The sequence below is a fragment of the Ornithodoros turicata genome, chromosome 7, assembly GCF_037126465.1.
Source record: "Ornithodoros turicata isolate Travis chromosome 7, ASM3712646v1, whole genome shotgun sequence".
Lineage (NCBI taxonomy): Eukaryota > Metazoa > Arthropoda > Arachnida > Ixodida > Argasidae > Ornithodoros > Ornithodoros turicata.
Genome location: NC_088207.1, coordinates 23,066,971 through 23,085,659, shown reverse-complemented (window position 1 = coordinate 23,085,659; position 18,689 = coordinate 23,066,971). Strand labels below are relative to the sequence as shown.

Below are 18,689 nucleotides of genomic sequence, written 5' to 3'. Positions count from 1 at the left end.
AAAGATATGGCTGTACCATACCATGAAATACCATAAAAATACCGTGAAATACATTACCAGGTGAGATACACTAAACCAGGATCGATGTAGACACTGTAGAGCAGGGCGGTGTGTGTGCAATTCATTACTGATGAACTCGATACGATACTCGATGAATAAATACGATATTTGTCGAAAACAGGAGGCGTACGCCTTTTTGTGACAATTATGAACAGCATAAGTGTCACAAAAAAGGTGTACGCCTCCCGTTTTCGACAAATCGGGCAGATAACGATATCATTCAAAATGATGTTTGGCTACACTGTTAAAACAGAACTTCACCACATAGCACGCTTCTGACCAACCATCATACGGAATATCATTCTGTGTCATGACAAGAGTACCCTTACGTCCTTACGTATTGCGAGAGAAAAGAAAATTCTTTAGATTGCTTTCTGTGCTTCTTTGAAACAAAACTACGCTTCCGAATTACTCTTAATATATTAATATATATTAATTTATTCCGAATCTCCTTGCAGGTGTGTTTCGCTTTCACGGAATATAGATTTCAAGGAGGATACTGCATCGCTAGCACCGAGTACGCAGACAGTGGGAAATGTGATCCAATCAAGTTGCAGAGCGGCGCCGAAATCCGAGGTACTCATGCCATCCTGAGCTATGTTCGGACTCTGGCAAACAGAACGTTCGTAATAGGAGTAGACTGCAGGAAAGTTCCCGCTTGAATCACGTGGCTGCGGACATCTCTGTGTGCGGACGCTGCAGGCGTAAACGCGACTGTGCCGTTTCTTGTATACTATCCAAACACTTGTTTCTAAAAAAAGATTCAATATTTTGCCAACATGCATGTTGTATCGTGTCAATCAATGGCAGCATCGCCTGAGTGTCCTTAAGTTTTGTTTAAATACAAGGGGAGAACAGAACAAACATACAACACAGAACAAGTCCCCTTATATTCACCCTATACGTCAGAGTAATAAGGGTAATTGAGCAGCGGACGGTATTGACCTTAGACCACGTCATGGAGGGCCACACAGAAAGGAAATGGTGGTAGTTACCATACCATAAAATACCATACTGTAAGACTGTAAAATACTGTAAATATACTGTAATATATACTGTAAAAGAGAACAAATAAACAGAAAAAAAACACAAAAGCGGTGTATAGTTATGGGGCGACCGGGCAGAGCGTGCAGAATTCAATCACTGAAAAACTCCACTTCAAGAGAAATAAATAAGCAGCCATTTGAAATCTGGTACTGAAAGCATGAAATTTGCGAAAAATACGTAGTCCTTCACAAACAACTATGACAATGTTCAGGAGCACCGAAATTACCTCCTATTTACACTCTGTTGTTGCCTTTGCCCACATAACGGCTATAGCTGACATTATTGATGAGTGCCTTCCAGTTCGCTATATGACTGCGAACAATTAAAATACAATGGCTTTTGTGCATGACTGCTCACATGCATATTTTCTGGCTTTATATATGGCTTTTTATTTTATATATTTTATATATGGCTGCCTATAGCATGAACAGGGGCAGCAGTACGCCGTGCAAGACCAGAAACATTGAAAACCTTTCATTCATAATTATTCGCTAATTATTCTTTTTGGTAGCAGAGGGCCCACGTGCCATAGAATAGGTAATCTCGGGCCTGCCCTAAATTCTCGGATATGTTGCGTACGCCAGGTTTACAGCAGCCTGTACTTCTGTACACAGCCTGATTTGCACCATGGAAGAAAATGGACGTCTCTGAAGCTAAGCCGGAGGCCTGAAAGCAACAAAGAATACTGTTGCTGTCGTGTATTACATGTAACGTTTGTCTGCCTGCGGAAGACGCAAAAGTGTTCGGGGTCGATGCTGTTTTGCAGGACATGCAGCACCAGCGAACGCCCCACCTCTGCCACCACCAACTGCCTCTGGCCACCATCTCCAATGACGTCGTTCTTTCGTCCGATTTGCTGAAGACAAGCATACACTTTTTTCGTCGGAGGGTGTTTTACCCAGGGATCGGGAAAGGAACTGAACCCGAACCAAAAACCGGAAAAACCGAACCCGAACAATGTTTTTGCTTGTCCTGAACCGAACCGGAACTGAACCGAAAAAATTTCATACGGTTACCGGTTCGGGAATCGGTTCAGAGGTGAAATAATTTTACTACTGAATGACCTTTTTCTTTACTCACCTGAAACGGTTATCTCACACCTTTCAGCTCGCTTTCATGTAGCAAAATTACTGCCCATGAACCGGTTAAACCGGGACCGAAAAAACTAACGGTTATTGACCGTTTTTTTTTGTCTGCGTGTGTGTGTGGGGGGGGGGGGTTCTCTCCGAGCCGAACCCGAACCGATATACCTGAACCGGCTCAGCGGAGCTAAACCCGAACCGAACCAATATGCCTGAACCCGAACTCGAACCGGACCGAAAAAAATACCGGTTCCGATCCCCGGTTTTACCAGCTCGTGTGACTCAGTTAGTGTGCTGGGCATGTCACGTCAAGACTGAGAGGTACCCAGGGTCGAACCTCAGTAACGGCTGTTGTCTGCGGGTTTCCTGGGTTTTCCTCGGGCGCTTTCAGACATACACTCTTAACCGCATAGCACGCTCCCAGCCAACCATCATCTCGAATGATATCGTTCTCGCCTGTGATTTGTTGAAAACGGGGGGCGTACGCCTTTTTTGTGACAATTATGAACAGCATAAGTGTCACAAAAAAGGCGCACGCCCCCCTCCCCCTTTTCAACAAATCAGGGCAGATAACGATATCATTCGAGATGATGGTTGGCTTGGAGCGTGCTATGCGGTGAAGCTCGTTTTTAAGAGTGTAGGTTGGTACAGTGTACCTTAGAAGTCGACCCAGGACGCACATTCCCCAAGGGCGTTAGTCGTTACTCTGTGAAGCTCACAAGAAGCCACCACAACCTGGGTGTTTTCCCTGGCTTTTCTTTTAGAACTTTTAAGACACTATATGCTGACAATGATGATGGACAGAAGAATCATTCATTGGGCTAGTTCATTAGTTGGATAAATGTTTTTCTTTGTTATGCTTTTTGGCCATCTTTGAGATGCATTTGCTCGGTTTTTCTATTTTTTATTCACATGTTCTGGTGTAGCTAGTCAGGACATCTCCATATTTTTAATTTTCAATCATCAATAGAAAAGTATTTCAGAGAATGGGGTAGTAAGGCACCAAGTTATATCGAAAAGTATTTAAGATACAGAAAGTTAACTGGACTATACAAGTTATATACAAGTCTGCTCTCAAATGGAGCATTGTCCACACTCTTAAAAGAAAGCTTCACCAGATAGCACGCTGTAGGTCAACCATTGTACAGAGTGACACCTCTATCGCTCATGTTTGTGGAAAGCGCTGGGCGTTCGCCTTTTTGTGACAATTAGTGTTTCTGGATAGGTGTCACAAAGGTGTACGTCTTCCGTTTTCAACAAATCAGGGGAGAGAACGTTGTCACTCCGGATGATGTCACTCCGGATGGTTGGCTCGGAGCGTGCTATGTGGTAACGTTCATTTTTAAGAGTGCATTATCGTTTTTACTACAATATCTGGTTCAAAGGTTATGAGTACTGGGGATGGGTAGGTGGCACGTGACAAAAAAATTACTAGAGCGAGCAGAATTTTTATTAACCAACTATTTATGCCCTTTGCCACGTTTTGGATGCTGCTTTAAAATTTTGAACCAGTTTCTTGCTCAGGAGAGATTATTCAATCTAAGCCATGATGAATAAAATCGGTTTGAACGCCAATTAAAATCCGTTATTTAAATCTATTAACCCCGGCTAGAGTTGACCAATAGAAGCCATAGACGCCATCAATTTGACGTGGCACATAAACACCATGAAAAGAGGTTCAATGAGTAAGTTGGTCCTACACCACTCCAGTGATTTCTGTGATCGATGAGACATGTCCTGCGATTATGGACTAATGAGTGGAGCAGCCAAAAAGTGGTGGGGACAGTCTAAATGTATCAGGAACCAGCCTGCGAGTGGTCCAATAGTTGGTAATGCACTAGACTGGCAGACCAATAAACACCTTGGGTGAGAGACCTAGCCTATGTACTGAACTTATAAGCCTATTGAGTCTATAAGCTGTCCTAGACTTGTCCACAAAATTGTGGAGAGCAGCTATTTCCTGGCAGCGCCCTGGACGAATGAGATACCCTGGAATTGAAACGATAAGCATCCAGGGAAGCGGGTCGAGGTTTTTAACCAAGGCAAACGAACGATTCAAGATTACTCTCTCTCACAGACAGAGGTACGAAACAACAAATCAAGTACGCACTTACGAATCAAACGTTATTCCCTTGACAGAGCTGCTTTCTGTTGAACGACAGACGCAACTGCGGTAAGAACACGTTAACAAAACGTTGTTTCTGCAATGGTGCTCACATTTTAAGAGTAAATGACTTTGGAGAAGCATAAAAGCACGGAAAGCAGCGCGAGCAACAAAGCGTTGCTAAACCGAAACTTTAGAGAGGATCACGTGGTGGACAGGAAGTAATGGCGGTTTTGACAGAAGCGACCGCCAGAGGGGTCCCACGGAAATCTGTTCGAAACGGCCGCTCCTGTGTTTCCTTCCTCCATTCCTCCATGCCTTCCTCCATGGCACTGAACGTTGCCGCCGCCGCCGATGCCACCGGCTCGACGATTCATGCCACAGCCGCCGCCGGCCCCAAAAAGGAGCCAACGCCGCCGCCGACAAAAACGGCACAGCCGAGCACCTCTAGTCGTGGCACATGTTTCAGGCTTGGGCCGTGTGTTTCGGATTGGCACCGCGTGTTTCGAAGCCGAAGGACATGTTTTGGAGTCGCGAAACATGATTCAGAATTGAGACACGGCTATCGGACTCGGGACATGCGTTTTGAGATCGGACGGCGTGTTTCCATGTCGGACGGTGTGTTTCGTGTACAGCGACACATATCGGAGTCACGTCACGTGTTCCGGAACGCGGTCACATGTTTCGGTGTCAAACCACAGGTATTGCAGTGACGCGACATTTTTTCGTTTTCTGGTTGTGGGCATCAGAGTTGGGCAACTGGTACCAGAGTTGAGCGGCGTGTTCCAGAGTCGAGCGAGCGGTGTCAAAGTCGGACAACGAGATCGTATACCAAGTGGATATTGGCTAGTACAGGGGGTCCAGAAAAACCATAAATTGTAGGAGGACGCCGATTTGTCGAGGGTGGGTCCCTAAACTAAATATTTTTTTTAAAAAAATGTGTTCGCATTTAGCTGGGACACCCTGTATATATGCAGGGTTCGTTGCAGCCTGAAAAGGGCTGCTGGCTGCATATCGGCTGCTGAGACAGAGGGACCTGTCCCGTCTAAATCGGGACGTCTGGTCAGGTTTGTCATAGTGCGTGTACAAAGCAGAATCGTCATCGCTGCGAAAGTGGCGCGTGGATTATGCGCGCGTCCTGTTGTTTGTCTTGTCCTTTATGTAATCCCAGGGCTGAACGCTGAGGACTTGATGGAGAAGGACAGCCATGCCAAGGACCTTCTTCAGGTTCTCTTTGGCCATCGTGGTGTGCGGACAGTTGAATGCTCGACGTCCACTGATTGCCTTTGAAGAGCTGTACAAGGCCAGCCAGGAACCGGTAGGGTAATGCACTCGAGGTTAACAACAGCTCTATTTTACTGCATATTTCTGTTCTTAGATCTTCTTATAACTTGGAGCTGCACTCAGGGTTGGGGAGGGTTATGTGAGGTACTATGGCTTTTCAAAATATTGTGCGCTATCTCTCGACCTCTAGCAGGTTCTTGCTCTTCTCTGACGTATCTTCAGGGGTCGAATCTAAAGGGGGGGGGGGGGCGCTCGGATGCACTGATCTTCCCATCAATTGACCCATTCAAATCCCACCAATCTTACACAATGTATGCAGCATGCTGTGGCGTAGCCAGAGGTGGTAGTGCATTTAGGAGAGGGAAATGATGGTGAATTCCTCTTCCCATCTAAAGTACCCATAGAACCTCTGCCGAAATATTTTACACAGCAGCTACTAAAGGAAAGATTTAGGGAGATCGCGCCGTACACTCGAAGAAAAAAAGGTACCTACCTAAGGTCATACAACAACAATAGTTGGGCTAGTTGGTAATACTGATGCATCTCAAGGCGCAACACACACGGACAAGAGGGAGACACACACTCGCGCCACTCGCCACTCAGTTTAATAGCAAAAGGCACGCAGAGAGTAACAAAAAAGAGAGAAAAAGAAAAGGAAAAGAAAGAAGACCATCCAGAAAAACAACCTCCCGCCCTCTACCAGCAACATCGAACAAGCGATAAGCGGCTGCCACCCGCTATCATCGAGATACCTTATCTCCCGCACTGACAACGTCACGGAAGGCTGGCTCACACGCCTTTCACCCGACTTACTTATCATGTATGCCTCAATAATCTCTCGCGTCAGCGCCAAGATACCAGTCCTCCGAAAGTCCGGTGTACACACACATCTATTACAATGTACAGCGAGGTGTCCCCGCGGAGTGCCACTCAGTGATGCCGCGTGCTCCATCAGCCTAACATTGGCACACCTTCCAGATTGCCCTATATAAACTCTGCCACATGAGAGAGGGATCCGATACACTACTCCTACTCTGCAATGAATAAACCCTTTCACATGATTGACACCACACACAGGCCTCCGTTCCTGGCCATTCACCTTGGCCGACAAGCTCTTGAGCTTAAACGGTGCGGAAAAAAGCACTCGAACACCGTACCGGTCACCAAGCTTCTTCAGGTTATGAGAGACCACATTAATGTACGGCATAACCATGTACCTCCCTCGCCGCCCCTCCTCAGCCTGCATCTCTTCGGGACTACCCTTCCGCTCCCTCAACAAAGTCACACAGACACTTCTAAGAACCCACTGGGGATACCCAACCTCCCGGATCTGCTCACACTGCCGATTGTACGCCTCCACAACCTTATGACAACACGACTTCTGCAAAGCCGCACCCAGGCAGGACTTCACAATGCCACGCTTCACTATCTTAGAGTGTGCCGAGTCATAGGGTAGAAGTGCCTTCCTAGACCTCGGGGCGTAGCACCAACACAGAAGCTCTCTCTCTGGGCACTCAAACTAAGATCTAAAAATCTCAGTACCCCCTCAACGGCAACCTCGCATGTAAACCTAAGGCCAGAACCCCCACGGTGGAAAGCATCCGTAATGCGCTGAGCATAATCTAAATCAACATCTATCCCATCAGAAGTCTCTAGCGACAGCACTAACAAATAGTCGTCCACATACCGCAAAGCAGACCTAACCCCCTGACATTTTTCTTACTGACCTTGATGTACAATTGTCCACAGTGTTGCCTAGCATGGGGGTTAGGTCTGCTTTGCGGTATGTGGACGACTATTTGTTAGTGCTGTCGCTAGAGGCTTCTGATGGGATAGATGTTGATTTAGATTATGCTCGGCACATTACGGATGCTTTCCACCGTGGGGGTTCTGGCCTTAGGTTTACATGCGAGGTTGCCGTTGAGGGGGTTTATCTTAGTTTGAGTGCCCAGAGAGAACTTCTGTGTTGGTGCTACGCCCCGAGGTCTAGGAAGGCACTTCTACCCTATGACTCGGCAAACTCTAAGATTGTGAATCGTGGCAATGTGAAGTCCTGCCTGGGTGCGGCTTTGCAGAAGTCGTGTTGTCATAAGATTGTGGAGGCGTATAATCGCCAGTGTGAGCTGATCCGGGAGGCTGGGTATCCCCAGTGGGTTCTTAGAAGTGTCTGTGTGACTTTGTTGAGGGAGCGGAAGGGTAGTCCCGGAGAGATGCAGGCTGAGGAGGGGCGGCGAGGGAGGTACATGGTTATGCCGTACATTCATGTGGTCTCCCATAACCTGAAGAAGCTTGGTGACCGGTACGGTGTTCGAGTGCTTTTTTCCGCACCGTTTAAGCTCAAGAGCTTGTCGGCCAAGGTGAATGGCCAGGAACGGAGGCCTGTGTGTGGTGTCAATCATGTGAAAGGGTTTATTCATTGCAGCGTAGGAGTAATGTATCGAATCCCTCTCTCATGTGGCAGAGTTTATATAGGGCAATCTGGAAGGTGTGCCAATGTTAGGCTGATGGAGCACGCGGCATCACTGAGTGGCACTCCGCGGGGACACCTCGCTGTACATTGTAATACATGTGTGTGTACACCGGACTTTTGGAGGACTGGTGTCTCGGCACTGTCGCGCAATGCGCTGACGCGAGAGCTTATTGAGGCATGCATGATAAGTAAGTCGGGTGAAAGGTGTGTGAGCCAGCCTTCCGTGACGTTGTCAGTGCGGGAGATAAAGTATCTCGATGATAGCGGGTGGCAGCCGCTTATCGCTGTGTAGTGTGAACTTGTTCGATGTTGCTGGTAGAGGGCCGGGAGGTTGTTTTTCTGGATGGTCTTCTTTCTTTTCCTTTTCTTTTTCTCTCTTTTTTGTTCCTGTCTGTGTGCCTTTTGCTATTAAAGTGAGTTGCGAGTGGCGTGAGTGTGTGTCTCCCTCTTGTCCGTGTGTGTTGCACCTTAAGATGCTAAGGTCATATACCCAAGCTGGTAGAACGACAGTATTTCTACCGTTTCGGGCCAATCCACGCGCGCCCTTTCCCTTGCTCCTTTCACTCACGTTTGCGCTAAGAAAAAAATTGTAGAATTTCCTACCCAAGCTGGTAGAATTAGTTTCTACTCTGTAGTTTGTTTCTGCTCTCCAGTTATACCCAAAAGGTAAAATTGGTCTGAGTAGAAATGTGGTTGCAATACAGCTCTGCTCAGATGAGATGGGTAGAAAATCCTACGTTTTTTTGCTTAGAGAGTACTGTGGTACGAAAGCCCCACCGTCTCTCCGTGCTGTGGGGGGGGGGGCGAGCGGCACGTGCGCGCGCAGGTGGTGAAAGGGAAAGAGGTGCGAGAGAGCGGGAGCCGCGTGCGCGGCGTGGGAATCGAAAGGAAGCACACATTAGGGAGATTTAGCACATCCGCAGCGTCCGAGGGAAACAAAACGAAAACAAAAATGAGGCTTTTGAAGCCCAAGGTCACCAACGTGATGCCAGTCACTTCGAACGAATCGGGTGCTTGGCGCGCCACATTTTCGGAACCGTTATCGTAAAGACCTTCCTGTCCGCTACATATCTTGTAATCCTTCCAATCCTTTTAAGACTCCCTACTGAACTGGTGCCGCGATAAGAAAACAAACGAAGATGACGTCCTATAGGGGCGCCGACGCCATGAAAGTACTGCAGACTGAGGGAACATTACCAAGAAGTCTCGCCAACCGCCAGACGTAGCGGCAAGCCCTCTGTAGTGAGAACACGAAAAACGTGCTCTGTGTCACCTCCCTCGAAGTCACCATTCGCGGAGTGACTTCGCGTCGGGCGTCACTAAGTGGGTACTATAGGTAGTATTAGAGACCCCACGCCGACCTGACCACGTTTTGAGTTTGCTCAACGGGCCTACGTTCGCTGAGCGCCGGCAAGGTTCCGGCAATCGCGCAACTCGTGCCAAGGCAGTCTGTCCGTCCATACGCTGTGCAAGTGCGTCTCTACGCATGAGAGGAGGGAGTGAGAGGGAAGAGGGAGGGCGCCGCCGTAGCCAATGGGGCTTTACGAGTGGAGTAACAGGGAGAGGAGATATGCGCAGAACGCTCGGTTACTTGCAGAGCGTATTCCCACTGATTTGCCGGAGCTCGACTTGGTGGTCTCTCCGCAAATGCCGTTTATGCAGATCCGGCGCCTGGATCATGCCCTCATGCACGGCTGAGATTAAAACAGCGTTAAGGGACCAGATTTAATAACATTCAAGGAAAGATAAGATGCAGGTTGTACATGGTGGAAAGAAACTTCGGCACAAAGAAAAGACGCACGAAGAGACGTTGTTGTCCTGTGTACGTCTCTCGGCATTTGCTAACAGTAATTAATAACAACATACAACGAACATTTTACACACAAATTTGCAGACTGTCACCGAAAGCGTTGTAACGTTTAGCGGCAATGCCAGACGTTACGTCAGCATTAGCAGAAATCACAAACAGCTGCCGACTAAAATCGCAACACCTTCCATGCTCACCCGATTTCTTTTTCTTTTTCGTTTTTCCGCGCTACGCCACTGCTAAGCTTGACCCCTTCTCCCAGAAGAACCTTGTATCCTTCCTTGTCTGTCTTATACGAACATGCACTGCTCCTATTTGACTTTGAAACCCTCCTATAGTCTTCAGTAGCTGGTGGCATCCCACCTCAAATACAGCCACAGGTTGCAAAATCGTGCTACTTTTGTTCAGCACGTATGCCCAACAACATATCCTGTTCGAAGCGACTAGGCGTACACGTGCTGCAGATACAGATATATGCGTGAATTGCTTAAAAAGGTCAGTTATAATAAAGTCATTGTTACGTGTAATAATTACACAATTTCGTCGGATCGGTAAATTAGTGTAAATACGAGGTATTTTAACGTTCATTAAAAGTTCACAAGATGGACGGCTGATGGTCATGAAAGATTATCTCGTGCTTATGTCATTGAACTATGTGGTATTTCAGACAGAAAAGGTCAACGCGGGCGACGGCAAGAGCAAACCTTCGCCGCTGGGAGCGCCATGTTATTTCAATCGGGATTGCCCTATTAACGAATTCTGCCTCAAGACTGACAAGAGTGCGTTCAACACTGGTGTGTGCACTGTGTTGCCGGAATACTCCGAAGAAAGCCAGCTAAATCACAACAGTGACCTCCGCTACCTGGTGAACAGGCCAATACCGAGAAGGTCCAGGAGTCTTCAGCGACTCCTCGAAAAGTTCGGTGACGATACGTGCTAAGTAGACTGTTCTTCGACTGTTATTTTGGTACGCATGCACTCAGTCGAGCGAGGCGTCATTGTCATTGAAACCACGCCGTGTCATTTGTACCATTTCCCAGCCCCACAAGTCTTGAGCTGGCGTCGATGCGGCCCATCGGCCCGTTTAGTGCGTCCTTAATAGAACTCTACCCGAGAAACGTCATCATGACGTTGGTAGACAAATCGAAACTGAAACAAATCGGAAGGGGAGGACTGGGTTCCACTAGAGTCACTTAATAAGCTACGCTTCAGAGTATCGACACTGAGTTCCAAAAGCGAGCATATGGCATCTTTCGCGCCACGCTACCCACGCGCACGCGCACTGCTCACTTTAGCGCGCGACGCCATGTGTCGTGCGCGGGTGAAATGTTCTTTTCGTTTGCAAGCAGCACTTGATGGTCTTGCGCTCGCCTTGACATCCTCGGGACGCTCTGGTTGACAATACATGGAATATCGCACAACAATCATACACGCTTCTCTATCCAGGGTGCATTGTGTTAGCCATCTTTGATCTTCAAGTGGGGATGATACCGGTGTGGTGCGGAAACAAGATGGCGCTCCTGCTCTCCCTTGGACCTCAGTGTCGATACTCTGAAGCGATCCCAAGCAAGCAAGCAATGGCCGATGGCCGACGGTTGGCAAAAGGTCGGATGACAGTTGGCCAACGACTCTTTCGGCCATCCAACGTTGGCGTAGCATTGCATAGTGATAGGCAGAGCGAGGATTGGAAAGCCGTCGGCCAGGGTACAGATCCGTATCAAGAAACGAGCTCGTTGGCCAAGCACTTGCCAAAGCTGTGATCAATCTCGCCTGGGGAAGAGAGAAACGTAGAATGATCTAGCGCTGCATAAGTTCGACTTTCGATGGACCAAGGGAATTTCTCAAAACTAAAGCAGTAAGAAACAGAAGCATTACCTTCATGGCGACTTAATACGACAAGCAATTCATCAGTTCAGTGTCGTTTGTGTACGCGCCAAATTAAACTTAGACACGCCTCACCCTTCATTTTGACACACACGCGAACAGGTCTCTCGAATTTGCGGAAGCTCGCGAGACAAGTTATGTATAGTATCTGTTTTTCCTCAGGAAACGTTGTGGGAAACACGAGGAACAAACAAATAATGGTATATCGTTACCTTACGCCGCGAGACAATTGAGTCTGAAAATGAGGGACGCCGCAGGAATGCTTTGGTCTGTGTCTTGGCACAAGCTTGCCACAACGTAGGCTGGCCAATGCTTGGCAAATCGTTGGCCAAGGTACAGATCCGTATCAAGAAACAAGCTTGTTGGCCGATGATGTACAAAGCAAGGCCAGGTAGGCCAGCCTAACTATAGCCTAGCTTGGCCCAACCTTTGTTTGTTGCTTGGGAAGCTTATTTAGTGACTCTAGGTTCCACGGATGGGCATTTGTTCGCTGCCCCCTATAAACCTCTACCCGAGAAACGTCATCATGACGTTGGTAGACAGACAGAAACCGAAACAGATTGGAAGGGGAGGGCTGGGTTCCACGAATGGACACTTGTTCGCAGCCTCCTATTGAAAGAAAAGTAGGACCGAAGGTCACGTCCCTTTCAGGGATCATCGTAATCCCCTCAAGACCGTGGATTTCGGGCGCGACCTTGTTCGTCCCATAGCTTCGAGCATAGTTCAACTCTACCAAACTGGTGGCGCTGTCGAACACTATGACGTACCATTTGTTTACGAACAAGGCGAGGTCTATTAAACGAAAAGTAGTACCGAAGGCCGCGTCCCTTTCAGGGACCATCGTAATCCCCTCAAGACCGTGACTTTCGAGCGCGACCGTGTTCGCCTCTAGCTTCGAGCGTAGTTCAACTCTACCAAATTGGTGGCGCTGTCGAACACTATGACGTCATTTGTTTACAAACAGGGAGAGGTCTATTGCTAATAATACCTTGTACTTGAGTTTACCTTAAGGTTTTTGTAGAAACTCTGCGTGCGCAAGGGAGGCGTGGTTCCTGATAAAATTGTAAATTCAATATCATTATCGTTCAAGACGTTCCGGTGGGAGCTGTACCTTGTTGCTGTCGGTAGCTGTGGTGAACACTGTCGTCTGCTAGCCTAAACCTACTCGGGACAAGGTCAGTTCGGACAAAAATGCCTGGGTTTACATTCACCTCAAAAATTCGCGCTGTTGAGAAAGTTAAAAAGGCTACAAAAGCTACAAAATTGTCGCGTGATATCATTTGTTACGAATGCATAAATAAGTTAACAAATATGACGTCGTTAATTGTTTCGTTTAATAGCGCCATTCTTCATGCGGGATGAACGTACCTTCCCATACAGGTATCGCTTTGTAGGTGGAAAGAGCAGCAGCGTCATCCTTCCCGGGGTAATGTCGACGAGAAGCAACATCCAAGACGACACCACAACCTCGTCGTTTAAACTGGACGCTACAGGAAAGCTCGAGAGCCACCACCACAGCCAAGGCAGTAACTACAAAATTTGCGTCGCCAACTCGAGTCAAGGCTACAAGGTGGCTATGGACACGAATTATCCGGGAAAGGTTGCTCCGGAGCCGGGCAGCAGCCAGTCCAGACAGCAGACTCGGGCAACGCCCTCCACCGTTGGAAATAGTCCCGGGGCTACTTCCCTGGTTGTTCAGGTCGACGAGGGTGACATGGCCGTTGGGCCACGGAGGGCCAACATGACTGCTGTAGTGAAAGACGGCGTTACGACGTTGTTGAAAAAATAAACTCGCAGGATTGTGCACAAAGACTGAGGGTATTCTCTCGCAATAATTATCATGCTGATGTAAATCATCCCATCAAGGTCACAGGGATTGCACGCATAAATCCTCTATACCATACCATACTCCTTCAAAGGAGCGTGGTAGGCTTAGCTCGAAAAAAAAGCATCTGAAATAAAAATATATATGTCTTGGAGCAGAGTATAGGTGCCACTGCTGTCGCCTGCGGTTCCACGTTATTTGGGATATGACAGGTGGAGTAGAAAGGATTTACAAGCATGGAACACAAATTCTGACAAAATTCGCACGAATGAATGTGCCAGCGCCTTAAGACCATTCAATACACCCGCAAAGCGATCAGTGCGTTGTAGATAACTTCAGGCATGTACGTTACAGCACAAAGGTGAAACGGCTTTTCGCTCAAAGTGTCGCAAGACACCAAAACCGGGACGAAACTACCACCTCTCACCGTCTCAAGCCGGCCGCTTGATTTGCTTCGTGAGGGCGCTTGATTTGTCATGAAATAAGGTTTTCAAAATGTAGTGAAGCGCCGCTACACGGTTTGCTATGAAAACACCAAGGGGGGGGGGACAAGAATTTGATCTGAACTGTTCGGTGAACCGGTGGTCACTTCCGAATTATTTGGTTCAGTTCAGGCTCCGTTCAGCTGTTCGGTTCGGTTCAGTTCCTGCTCTGCAAAAAACACCAGTTTCTAGCAGTTTTGTGTTCGAGTTCCACTCCGGTTGGGTGGAAATCGATATTCCCGGCCGTGAAACCACCGATCTGGAAATTCCCGTTCCCAAAACAAGGTAAGTCAAGGCGAATGCTCTATTGCTTCGTAACATAGTATGCCGTGATTCAGAACGTGGTATCACTATTGAGCCACCCAAATTCACGGGTTTCCACTGTCTGTCCAAGTCGTTTTAGCGAACGAAAGCCAAGTTTTAGCGTCTTGGTGGGGCAGACACGACGGAACACCACGTTAGTTCAGGTTAGTCTAAGCTCGCTGCTGGCAGTTTCCCGTACGCGTCTGTGCATTTTATAGTCAAATAACTTTTATTTGCGGTAGTTTATTTTGCGGCGGGGATTTCGATCACTCGAGGTACACCCGGTCCGATTCCGATCCCTGTTCGGCGCCGCTCCCATACCGCGTCTGACAGAGTAGTGCGCTGTAGCAGACGATCTCGGCAGCCAATGAAAGTGTTCCGTTGACCTGAAGTCACAATACGCAGAAAGAGTGCGAGAACTCGCCGCCGATGCGCCCGGTTTTGTATATTCGAGGTATCCTCCATACTGCTCGAACTGTGTTTTCGCAACTACCTATAGAGGCGCTCGCGTCGTCCTCAAGATGGCGAAGAAAAAAATGATTGCCGACGAATAAATCGCCCTGCTTCGTGCCTTCGTCCACGAGACACGCTTCAAAAATTGTACAAATGACATAACTCGAGCGTGGTTTCCTGCTTCCTGTCTTCGTTGTTTTCGTTCACGTCGTTCCTGTGATAGTATCTTTTTCCCCTTCCCTTTCTCGCTGTTAAAAATTCTTCACCGCAGTAGTTTTGCACTGCGGAATTGAGCAGTGCTGTTGCTGTTTGAGTTCTATAAGCCGGGAAACACCACCGCACAAAGGGAAGTTGCGGCAGTTTCGGGTCAGCGCGAAATATACCTGTCGTCTGCTGCTAATCTAATTATTTGAGTGCTTCTGCTGGGGTCCACTAGGTGGCGAGCAGCCAGCTGGAGACGCGAATAGATATGAGCTGCATTTTCGTGCTGGTTCTGCCGAACCGAGCAGCGTTGCCGGGAAACAACGTTTCCAGCTTTCTCTTCCATGTTAGGAAACTATACCGACAGAAAACCCCCACGAAAGCCCACGAAAGCCACGGTCATGAGGGGACTACGATGGTCCGTCGGTCCTTCTTTTCTTTCGGAGGCAGCGAAGCAGCGGAGGCAGCGAAGAAGTGCCTATTCGTGGAAGCCAGCCCTCCCATTCTGATTTTGTTTCGGTTTCAATTTGTCTACCAGCGTCATGATGACGTTTCTGGGGTAGAGGTTTATTGGGCAGTTTGTGCACACAAAAAACAGTTTGCTGCCAGCTCGTGAGTAACCATGTGACCAACATTTAATAGGCGACGATAGGTGATCCCGATGCCGAACATAAGCTTCGTTATTTTTTCATTTTTAAAAATTGGCGCACTTCAAACGTCACGCGAATAAAACGTTGCGATAGGTCTTCGCGGGAAAGCTCATGACCAACCAGAAGTGATGCATATCGCGCGTTAGGGGACAACGAGAGGAACACCAAGCGGCCCGATAAAGGTTATCGGTACATCAACAGAACGGACGCCGCGAGCACATGATATAACGACGCACATGTGAACTTAGTGAAGCAGTTGAAAAAGAAACGCCCAACGTGGGGCTCGAACCCACGACCCCGAGATTAAGAGTCTCGTGCTCTACCGACTGAGCTAGCCGGGCTTGTCCGCAGAACCACCAACGCTATCCCTTACGTACGCAAAGGCGATAGCGTACGATATCTACTAAAACTCACTGGGATATGGATTGTGCACTGAGATCTGGATGGCTTTATTGAGTGACATTTATCAGATGAAATCGCGAACCGTGTATTGGAGGGGGGGGGGTTGAGCAGATTAAACCGGATAATGGTGGGAACAAAATCAAAGGCGGCATTTTGGTGATAACGTAGGCTGAGAAGCGGCATCACTCCCTCCCGTGGATAATGCGGGGTGCTTTGAGGAACAGCCCGATATCAGTTGAGAAAGGGTAACACCGAGATAGCGAGAGAAGAAAGTGGCCGCAAAACCCGCGCGGCGCTGGAATATTTTGCATATTCGCGTGTTTTTGAGTAGAGCACATAAATGCGATTCCGATTCTTGTGGGGCAGACGCCTCCGGGTTGTGCTCTGCAACTTTGCGATTACGCAGTCAACCTATTTTCTCTAATTATGAAAGTGAATTAACGGCAGCGCTAATTACTGATACACCAGAACCTTTGAGTAGGCCCTATCAGGAATAGGTATATTCAACGATGTTTGTGAAAGAAAAATAAGTCGGCGAATTTGATAAGAATCTCGTCCTTACGCGACGCACAATGTATACGTCGCGATTGAACCCCGTGCGGGGGCTCACATGACGAATCACAGGGAAGTGGTTCATATCGTATCTTGCAAGGTAACGAGAGATTGAGCGTCGGGTTTTGATAAACGTTATCGGTGCAAGCATCAGCTACGCACAATGAAACTTAGTAGTCAAATTGAAAAAGAGTCGCCTAACGTGGGGCTCGAACCCACGACCCCGAGATTAAGAGTCTCGTGCTCTACCGACTGAGCTAGCCGGGCGCATTCGTTCCCTTGGCTATTAATAGTATAACGAAAACATGTGCATGCTGTTGAGCTGAGCTCACGTTGAAGAACCTCGCAGTGCGCGCATAAATGTACAGAATGATTGCTCATATAACTATATGCACAGTAAAGCATCCACAAAAATATGCGAGAGTAATTCCGGAAAGGGGAAACTTACATGGAGGAGAATGATTCCACCCTCGTTTTCCTGCTCCCAAATGCCCCATGGCACGATTTCGGGGGCTTTTGAACCTGCCCGTTTCTCCCTGGCTCGCCCCTGATTATTGCATTTATGATTGCGCTGATTATCGCCGTTGATTATCGCACATTACTGAATAAGGAGAACAAATATGGACCCGAACTTGCTTATGTACAATAGACCCATGAATAATTGGAATAGATTCACACGTAAGGTGCGTGAGCCCTATATACGGTGAAAGAAACGATGACGGCTCTGCGTTGGCCTATAGTGTGGCGACATGCTGCACGTGTCGCTAGGTAGGACTGCGTACTTAGATCGCCTGGAAGGGCGCCAAAAGTCACTTCAGGGGCAGGAACAAGCCGCTTCAGGAAGACTGAAGGGAGAAAGGAAACCATGAATACATGGGTACACTCGAAGAAAAAAAAAAGTAGGACTTTCTACCTGTGTGGGTAGAGCTGCGTTGCAAGCAGAATTGTTCTCAAATGAGTAGAACTGCAAGGGCACAAACGTTTCTGCTGGTATGAGTGGAATTGGTAGTACAACAGTTGCACTCAAAACAGTTCAACTGTTAGTATAACATAATTATGTATACAGTGTGAAAAAATCTGGCTGTTGGCATCCAAGTGCGAATCCATCCATCCATAGGGCCATGCTCACCGTGCTGTGTTCACGTCTGTTTTGCGTGTAACAGCCTCAAAACAGTTGTGCCATTCGCGTCAAGTGATCCAGAGGTGCCGCTCGACCCCCGCTAGAATTTTATGTGAATTTTCTTTACTTTTTTTTGTGTGTGTGTGGTTCCTTATGACTCCGAAGGCAAAATAACATTGATCTTTTCTAACGAGATTCAGAAATTTATTGAGTGCAAAGATGCAGTGCTTGGCGAAAGCCTATGTCGTTTTAAGCAGGCCTTACGGTCCATATAAGGCACGGAGCATGTTAGAAAGCTTATTTGAGAGGGGAGAGTTCATTTTACCGTGTGTAAGCAATTTTCACCATCGCACTCGACGGGCTCAACGCTTGTGGCATGCACGAAATTTGCAAAGTTTGTGCAAGCTTACGAATTTTTCTGCAAGACAAAAATTCTACAATTTCTTCCTCAAACTTTTTTCCCGAATAGCCCCCATGTTGTACTTTAAGCACACACAAAAAAAAATCCAACCTCGCCGGTGCATTGTAAGCCGCAGTAAAAAATCGGGACATGAGTGAAAATGCGATAAAATGCACATTTTCGACCGAAACATTCGGTGTGAGGAAGTCCGGATAGAAGAGTGAACAAGGTGTCATTCTATGCACCGTTTTCCTAGCAAGATGTAGCAAAAAAAATCTCAGGGGTACTTTTTGTTAAACTCAAATAATAATTTTTAATTGAAGGTAACTTCGCAAACGTGTATATGCGTGCTGAAGCGCATCGTAGCGAAGGAACAACGGAGCGGGTGACTCACAAAACACCACATGGAAAGAAAACACTACCCAAGCAGCACAATGTACTGAAAGTCGAGTGCAATAGGGCTGGACGGGTAGTTGGAAGGCCTTGAACAGACTCCTGAAGCTAAAGAACACTGATAAGACACATACCGTCCACCCCTCTTGCACTCGACTTTCAGTACATTG

The 18,689-nt window shown here is 47.6% G+C and overlaps 2 protein-coding genes and 2 non-coding genes across 6 annotated transcripts in view; 2 read left to right on the top strand and 2 right to left on the bottom strand.

The window, feature by feature from the left end:
* The window catches only part of LOC135399692 (uncharacterized), a 38,820-nt gene extending 37,982 nt beyond the window's left edge, over positions 1–838 (top strand). For both annotated transcript variants that reach the window (XM_064631426.1, XM_064631427.1), the window contains one exon: positions 519–838. In XM_064631426.1, coding sequence (XP_064487496.1) covers positions 519–722 — 204 coding nt within the window. In that variant the 3' untranslated portion in view covers positions 723–838. The remainder of the gene's footprint in view (positions 1–518) is intronic.
* Positions 839–5,383: 4,545 nt separating this feature from the next.
* On the top strand, positions 5,384–13,550 carry LOC135399691 (uncharacterized). Of its 2 annotated transcripts, none has more exons than XM_064631425.1 (3): positions 5,384–5,611; positions 10,522–10,772; positions 13,119–13,550. In XM_064631425.1, the coding sequence occupies exons 1-3, from the start codon at positions 5,501–5,503 to the stop codon at positions 13,525–13,527; spliced, it is 771 nt and encodes a 256-aa protein (XP_064487495.1). In that variant the 5' UTR covers positions 5,384–5,500; the 3' UTR covers positions 13,528–13,550. The 2 variants fall into 2 exon arrangements, 1 of the variants encoding a protein (XP_064487495.1); XR_010424390.1 differs by having other exon boundaries at positions 5,385–5,611; positions 10,522–10,821.
* Positions 13,551–15,920: 2,370 nt separating this feature from the next.
* On the bottom strand, positions 15,921–15,993 carry Trnak-cuu (transfer RNA lysine (anticodon CUU)). The gene has a single exon. It is a non-coding gene; the product is annotated as a tRNA-Lys (tRNA).
* Positions 15,994–16,800: 807 nt separating this feature from the next.
* Positions 16,801–16,873, bottom strand: Trnak-cuu (transfer RNA lysine (anticodon CUU)). Its single transcript has one exon. It is a non-coding gene; the product is annotated as a tRNA-Lys (tRNA).
* Between the last annotated feature and the right edge of the window lie 1,816 nt (positions 16,874–18,689).

Excerpts from the sequence above, each read along its gene's own strand:
- LOC135399691 (XM_064631425.1), top strand. The coding sequence starts at position 5,501 with ATGCCAAGGACCTTCTTCAGGTTCTCTTTGGCCATCGTGGTGTGCGGA. Across the intron at positions 5,612-10,521 it reads ACAAGGCCAGCCAGGAACCG|ACAGAAAAGGTCAACGCGGG; the intron begins GTAGGGTAATGC and ends GTGGTATTTCAG. Across the intron at positions 10,773-13,118 it reads CTTCAGCGACTCCTCGAAAA|GTATCGCTTTGTAGGTGGAA; the intron begins GTTCGGTGACGA and ends CTTCCCATACAG.